Source organism: Girardinichthys multiradiatus, chromosome 17, assembly GCF_021462225.1.
Source record: "Girardinichthys multiradiatus isolate DD_20200921_A chromosome 17, DD_fGirMul_XY1, whole genome shotgun sequence".
NCBI classification, from domain to species: domain Eukaryota; kingdom Metazoa; phylum Chordata; class Actinopteri; order Cyprinodontiformes; family Goodeidae; genus Girardinichthys; species Girardinichthys multiradiatus.
In genome coordinates, this window is record NC_061809.1 from 21,695,487 (window position 1) to 21,703,807 (window position 8,321).

At 40.3% G+C, this 8,321-nt stretch overlaps 1 protein-coding gene across 1 annotated transcript; it reads right to left on the reverse strand.

Moving 5' to 3' along the window:
- Positions 1-318: 318 nt before the first annotated feature.
- tigarb (TP53 induced glycolysis regulatory phosphatase b) lies at positions 319-4,920 on the reverse strand. The gene is made up of 7 exons (XM_047389065.1): positions 4,874-4,920; positions 4,647-4,684; positions 4,018-4,021; positions 3,525-3,600; positions 2,691-2,768; positions 2,489-2,599; positions 319-1,343 (listed from the first exon to the last, which is right to left on the reverse strand). Exons 1-7 carry the CDS (start codon positions 4,903-4,905, stop codon positions 927-929), a joined length of 756 nt encoding a protein of 251 aa, XP_047245021.1. The 5' UTR covers positions 4,906-4,920; the 3' UTR covers positions 319-926.
- Positions 4,921-8,321: the final 3,401 nt, after the last annotated feature.

Consider the following 8,321-nt stretch of genomic DNA (forward strand, 5'->3'; position numbering starts at 1 on the left):
TGTCCATATCTGAATGGCATCTTCTCTTCTTTTTCCATTTTGGAGGAGTGGCTAAGCTAAATTATAGGATGTTATATTAATACGTCTGGGAAACATAAAAGAGACACTATCAATTTAAAAGAAGGTTAAATAGAAATGGAAAAAACAGTTTCAGTCACTTTTATTTACCAGGAATTGTCAAGGATGCCAGTAAATCTAACATTGGTGACTTTCAGGAAAATAACTGTTTCTTAATGTTTGATTTTTCACCCTCCTGAATGCACTCAAATGAAAATATTTACATTTTCTATTTTGTTTTTCAAGTTAAGAACATGCCACTGCGTGAAAGATACATTTATTTTAAAGCTTTGTTCACATTTTTTACCAGGAGTGTCAACATATGTGTACATACAGAATCAGTAGTGATGAATAATGCAACCTAATGAAACGATTTTCTTGCAAGTTCAGGTCAGAATGGAGCTGAAAGTTGTCACTTTATGGGGATTAATTTGTCTTTAAACAATGAGGTCAGGTTTGAATGCCAGTCTCAGGCATTTAGCTTAGAAGTCAGCTCAAATTTTTGCAAAACTAATACTTTAACACCCGGCAACAAACAAGCAGTCACACACATCACCCGGTATAGTGTCTTTACAATCAGTCATGATTCTATGCTTCAACTTTTATTGCACACGTTGTATGAGGAACATCTGCACCCAAAGACATAATAGATTCAACTTTGGTGTTAAATTAGAAAACACGTAATTAAATCACGAGTTAGTGTCCTTCCCTACAAGCGTAATATTTGAAGGAACTAACTTAAAGTGATGCTAAATGATTTTCATCATTGGTCAACAGTAAAACATGCTGATTATCAAGAAAACACTGTTGATCTTAGTTTACTGTGCCACTACTGGGGCCTTAATCTGATATTCTTCACTCCCTTTTTCCTATTTAGAATCTGGAAGGTTTTGCAGGTGGTCCTTTCTGTTGGTGAAAAGACAGTGAACGGCAGAAAGCACCGGACCCGACTTGGTCCGGCTCAGAGTGACAACAAAGCGGCTGATGCCCGTGTTAGGACAAGGCGAAAACAGCTGTGACATCTTCTCGCCAGCAGGCAGACCGCACTTCAAGTCCTCCACGAGGTGCCTAATGGCCACCCGGATGTAAGCGCCATGGCCCACCACCAGAACGTGGGCCGAGGCGCCGTGGAGACCATCGCTGGCCAGGCCGCTGGGAGAGATGTCCGAGGAGGCGCCGTCATTGGCCGATTGTGCCACTGAGGAGATTTCCTGTCCTGAGACGTCGTGCATGTCCAGCATTTGTTTAAAAAGGACCTGGAGGAAATTTTTGAACCTCAGCTTCACCTGTAATCAAGCGACAGGGAAGCTAAAAGCTGAACATGATTGAGAAGGAAAAAAACTCAGCAGTCTTTGTTTTTGATCTGTTTAAGGATTTTTTGCAGAGAGAAAATAAAACTCAATTGTTTTGTTTTTAAATGAAAAAGCAAAAAATCAGCTGCTTGCGGCTGACGTCTAACTGTTATTAGACAGCGTTGTTAGCCTTGCAACCGTCTTACATTACATTGCAGCAGTATTCAGACCCTTAAAGGTTTTCATATTTTGTCGGGTTACAGCCACAACTTTATTTAATTGGGATTGTATCTGACAGACCAACACAGCGTAGTGGATAATTGTGAAGTGGAAAAAGGACTTATGGTTTTAATATTTTTTGTTATAAATTGATGAGTGTGGGAATGTTTACAGCTGCAAGCCTTTTTAGGTATGTCTCGAACAGCTGTGCATGGCTGCACACTCAGGTTTTGGCCCATTCTTACAAATGAGTGTATGTAAAAATTCAGTTTTGAATTTTTCCACAGATTTTGAATTGGACTTAAACCTGGACTTTGACTGGGTCATTCTAACACATGAATATGTTTATCCAATCCACTGGCTCTCAAATTTTTTATAACGTCTTATTAAACAACAAGTTTCCCCAAGTACCACCATCTTGGCATACATTTTGAACTGCAGCACAACAGGACTTGGACAAGCTTAGCTTTAGTTGGATAGGGTTATTTAAGTAAGATGTATTTTCTGAGGACACCAATCAACTACTGCAATGTGAGTATTCATTTAAGGTCAGCTCATAAAAATGAGGAAAAAGATTAAAAGAGCATAAGACTGAACTCAAATGAAGGAAAAGGAAATTTGAATTCATTCACTTGATGGAAAGACTGTTGACACTACAATTTTCTCAACATATTTGAGGCATAAAAGCTCCAAAATAGTAATTTACAAGAACAGAAAGAAATAAACACATATAAAAAAGGCTTTGTGTTTAAGCAGAGCTGCAAACTTTACCTTTCAACATGGCGTAATTCAGTTTATCAGTATGGTTTTGAGAGAAATCTGAAGTTATCGTACTGCAATACTCCAAAATGACCACTACATGTCGCTGTTTTACAATAAATATTCTCATGATTTTGACTCCTAAATTCTATCCAACTCACCTGGTCTAACGTTTCTCCTCCTGGAGGCGTGTAATCACGGCATGACTGACCAGATGCGTTCGCCATGTTCTTCAGATCCTGTTTGTGACGACCTTCGGCGATGCCAAAACCCTGCACCGGAACCATTTAGTTCAGAACCATGCCCAGGAAAAAAAGTCCAACAATCACAGTTTTTTTCAACCATACAGTGAGCGGATCTCACCCGTTCTCTGAGTAAGGGCTCTAAGAACATCTCCATGCCAGAGCAGTGAATGTTGTTCCTGAGAATTAGTTCAGCTGTCTGGAAAAAGGAGAAACAAGCTGGAAATGAATGACTCAAGTGCCAAAAGAATCTGATCTGGATTAAAAGGACAATATTAAGGTTCATTCATATTTGGTCAGAATCAGTGAGTCAAAAACCACAGAAACATGAATGTCTGCACAGCTATTTCATGTGAGAGTCATTCATCCTGTTTTCTGTCTTACTATTGAGACATGCATGAGTTTCAACTGATTTCCTGTGGCTGTGGGCATGATAATGTGAGGGATACCAGGAATTATTAAAAATATCAGAATCATGCTTTATGTCACTAATTATCAGTGTCCTGAAAAAACAGATTTCCTCTGCTTTGTTGGTCAAATTTAAACGTAACTTGAAAATGCAGTTTTACAATGGTTCTTTTCATTCATTGAGGGAAGAAGCCATGCAGACCAACCAACCTTTGTGTGAAAAAGCAATTCCCCCCCTAACCAAAAACTGGTTGTGTCCATTGGTTTGTAATGACATGCAATCAATCTTTTAAATGGCTGTGGAGGAACTTTGGACCACTTCATCAATGGTTTTGTTTCTCATCTGTTCTTGCGTTTCTTTTGATCAGGTATGGTGTATTGCTTTTTGAGATGTAGCCTCCTTCATTTTGCCATTCAGGTCCTATATAAGTCATTCCTTTATCCTAAGGGCGAGTAGTTTTACATCTTTAAAGGGGACAAATGTTTTTTCACTATACTTATATTTACACAATCATTGCAAAATAAAAATAAACAACATGTGTCTTACTTGCACAGCTCGCTGCAGGTTACTAACAAAGACTTTGCAGAACTTGATGTCTCTAAGGTATTTGTCTTCTTTCAGCCTCATCGTTCAATGGTAATAATATAATACCAAGCTTTTCCTGCATGCATCATTAAAGAAATATCAAAAGGAACTGGCTGACCATGAGAACCTCAACATGATATGGAAGTCGACCGAAACTCTGTGTCATTAATTAATGAAAGACTGTACCAGGATATCATGAGGGGTAAGAGATTTGAAGGCATAACGCAACTGATGTAGGGTTGTCCAAATTGTTATGTTTTCCTGAATCACAACCAGAGGTGACCTGATTTCCCCCTGATTCAACAGCTATTTGCAAACATCCAGCCGTTGATCTTAATCTAAATAGCCTCGGAGGTGTCTCTCAGTTTGCCCTGTGATGGACTGGAAACATATCCAGGATGTAGCACAAATATCACACCCATTGACTGCTGAAGAGAGAATCTGACCCTCTCACAACCCTGTTTACATGACAAAGCAAGTAAGGACCGGTGCGTAGATGCAGATATCATGGAGTTCTGTGATGGCTGATGCAGTCGTACTCGTCGTCTTCCGCTTATCCGGGACCGGGTCGCGGGGGCATCAGACTCAGCAGAGACGCCCAGACATCCCTCTCCCCAGACACCTCCTCCAGTTCCTCCAGGGGGAGCCCAAGGCGTTCCCAGGCCAACTGAGAGACATAGTCCCTCCAGCGTGTCCTGGACCGTCCCCTGGGCCTCCTCCCGGTGGGACGTGCCGGAAACACCTCCCGAGGAAGGCGTCCAGGAGGCATCTGGTATAGATGCCCGAGCCACCTCAACTGGCTCCTCTCGATGTGGAGGAGCAGCGGCTCTACTCCGAGCCCCTCCTGGATGGCTGATGCAATCTATTTAAAAACAGAATCATTTAAAGAACTATCACTGGTTTACATTTGCACCAAATATGTCCAAATCATTCCTTCTGGGTCCTTAACCTTCGTTTTGTAAGCGCACTGGACATCCTGCTGAAACCACATTTTCCTGTAACTTAAAACTACATGTAAACACCTTTTTTTTTTTTTTTTTTTTAATAAAGTTAAATGAATAAAACTTTATTAGTATAATTTACCTTGCAGGAGTTTGTCTCTGTTGTACTGCGTCTCTCCACTGTTTGAAAACAAAGTGAATGAATTAAATGACTCACGTGGCAGTTAGTGAAGCAACAAAGTGTGGCTGTATGAGCCGTGTTTATTTCACCAACAAGCTTGAAAAATAGCTCAGTGTTTCTTTACCACACATATAACCTGCAAACTAAGACCACTGTAGCAGAAACGAGGCGTTAAAAGACCAACTTACTGCCGTATGAACGTTAGAGTGAACGTGAACATTTTCACCCCGGCTGCCCTCGAGCTACTTCCTGGTTGCGTCGTACGTCACAGGACGTAGTGTCTTCTGTCATGACGCATCGCAGTGGCGCTGTGGGTTTATAAAATAAAGCTTTAAAACTGACTGTGTTAATGGTATTTTATACACTCTTTGATTTAAAGCAAATAAAATAAAGAACATATATTGATTTATTATTAAAAAATAATTTGAATTTTATTCACTTCAGTTCTTACGTAAGGAGACAAGTTATTTTGTGTACTGATTCTCCGGCTAAGGCCAGGCAACTATTTATATATTCTTATAATGCATTAACATTTAATATCCAGCAGTTTAAAAAGCATGTCAATTAATTTTTTTCTTCTGGTTCCAACAACATACCTAACATACTTGAACATATGGAAATCTAACATAAACTTTAACAATACTGAAGAAGTACAATAACTTTTCTAAACAATTAAAAGATAGGAAAGTATTCTATAAAATTTTATCTTAAAAAATTGTTTTTTATTTTTATGTTTTAAATGGCTAAAATCACACAGACATGTCACATTATATTTACATTATTAAAACATCAATTCATAGCAACTTTAAAGGAAGTACGCCCTGTTTAAACTGGAGATTTTTAGTTTGGTAAAGTGAGAGTGAACTGTCTGAAGCCTTTAAAAAGAAGGCCGTGACAGCTTCTGAGTCTAGTAAAGAATAATTGGAAATCAGCTATTCAACTGTATGGAAATTAATCTACAAGGTCATTTAAAACAACTGGCAGCATGCCCGGGCCTGGCAAAGGAGGCACCGAGGCACATTTGCACACCTTCCACACGTATTCCAAGAGATTTAGGTCTGAAGGCTCGAGTAGGCCATGAAAAAAGGTTACATTTCTGAATTTCTAAGGTGATTTAGTTATGTTTAGGTCATTCTTTTGTTTACCTTTGGAGGTTATCAGATTATTTCATATGTTCCGGTATTTTCAAGGGTCGTGATGACTTGCATCCCAGCAAGGCTCCCAGGATCCTTGGAGGACAAACAGGCCCAAAGTATCATGGTGGGCATGACATGCTTTTCACACATCCATTCTCATTCTTACATCAGCTCCACCTGAAGGGTTTGTTGCCAGATCTAAATCTCACATCACCATGGCACATGATTCCAGTTAAAGTCCCAGTAAAGTTTTGCCAGTTCCACATGTTCATGTTTGTGATGGTAGGACAAAAACAAACTGTTAATCATATAGTGTCTAAGAAGACTTGATGTCACTCCTCAGCTTTAAATTAAGATCAGATAAGATTGACTTTATTGATCTCACATTACACTACTGCAATAAAAGCTGAAAGTTTACAGCAGAAAAGACCTAAACGTATGTCCAAAAATTACCATAGATGCTTCATTTACATTAGGCCCATGCCTCACTACCATTAAGGTAATACTTCACACAATAATTAGTCAACAACAAAGAAAACAAATATTTCATTCACCATGGTGCTGTTTATAAACTGAAACAAAATTAAAGACAAAGAATGTCATTTTATATCTATTTTAGGTACAATTATGACAAATGTGTGCTATAATGAATAATTAATTGCTCCGTACTGCTCCGTACATTCTCCGTTGGACAATGAAACTGAAACACCTGTCATTTTAGTGTGGGAGGTTTCATGGCTAAATTGGACCAGCCTGGTAGCCAGTCTTCATTGATTGCACATTGCACCAGTAAGAACAGAGTGTGAAGGTTCAATTAGCAGGGTAAGAGCACAGTTTTGCTCAAAATATTGAAATGCACACAACATTATGGGTGACATACCAGAGTTCAAAAGAGGACAAATTGTTGGTGCACATCTTGCTGGCGCATCTGTGACCAAGACAGCAAGTCTTTGTGATGTATCAAGAGCCACGGTATCCAGGGTAATGTCAGCATACCACCAAGAAGGACGAACCACATCCAACAGGATTAAATGTGGACGCAAGAGGAAGCTGTCTGAAAGGGATGTTCGGGTGCTAACCCGGATTGTATCCAAAAAACATAAAACCACAGCTGCCCAAATCACGGCAGAATTAAATGTGCACCTCAACTCTCCTGTTTCCACCAGAACTGTCCGTCTGGAGCTCCACAGGATCAATATACACGGCCGGGCTGCTATAGCCAAACCTTTGGTCACTCATGCCAATGCCAAACGTCAGTTTCAATGGTGCAAGGAGCGCAAATCTTGGGCTGTGGACAATGTGAAACATGTATTGTTCTCTGATGAGTCCACCTTTACTGTTTTCCCCACATCCAGGAGAGTTACGGCGTGGAGAAGCCCCAAAGAAGCGTACCACCCAGACTGTTGCATGCCCAGAGTGAAGCATGGGGGTGGATCAGTGATGGTTTGGGCTGCCATATCATGGCATTCCCTTGGCCCAATACTTGTGCTAGATGGGCGTGTCACTGCCAAGGACTACCAAACCATTCTTGAGGACCATGTGCATCCAATGGTTCAAACATTGTATCCTGAAGGCGGTGCACCAATACATAGAAGACTGGTGAAAGATTGGTTTGATGAACATGAAAGTGAAATTGAACATCTCCCATGGCCTGCACAGTCACCAGATCTAAATATTATTGAGCCACTTTGGGGTGTTTTGGAGGAGCAAGTCAGGAAACGTTTTCCTCCACCAGTATCATGTAGTGACCTGGCCACTATCCTGCAAGAAGAATGGCTTAAAATCCCTCTGACCACTGTGCAGGACTTGTATATGTCATTCCCAGGACGAATTGACGCTGTATTGGCAGCAAAAGGAGGCCCTACACCATACTAATAAATTATTGTGGTCTAAAACCAGGTGTTTCAGTTTCATTGTCCAACCCCTGTATGTAATGTAATTTTATTTATACTGTTCCTAAGACCAACAAGGGATTATTGATCTAAATTATGAAAACTATGATTCTTAGTATATGCTGAAATTTTAATTATTAATGCTACTAGAACTTCTCTCCCCATTCTTCCATAATCAGTATGTTTCTTGGACTGCTTTAATAATCTTCCCTCAGGGGTCGCCAGTGGATCACCTGCATCCAACTCACCCAGTCCTTTGACTCTTCAACAGTTACACCAACCATCTTCACATCCTCCTTCACTATCTCTATGAATCTTCAGAGGTGCAGCTCCAACCTCACCATCTCTTCTCAGAACATCTCCAAACTATCTGAACATTGCTTCTTCCATCTGAATCGTGCAACGTTAGCTGTTCCGCTGCTTATTTCTAATCCCGTGCATCCCGGTCACTCCCTGGGGAAATCTCAGCCTCCTGTCTTTATACGTCATAAGTCTCACTACCGTCTTGTAGACTTTGAATCTTGAAGCTATTCTGTTACACCTCACTTCTGAATCTCGTCTCCATCCACTCCACCCTGCCTGCACTTTCTTCACCTTAGTTTTACACC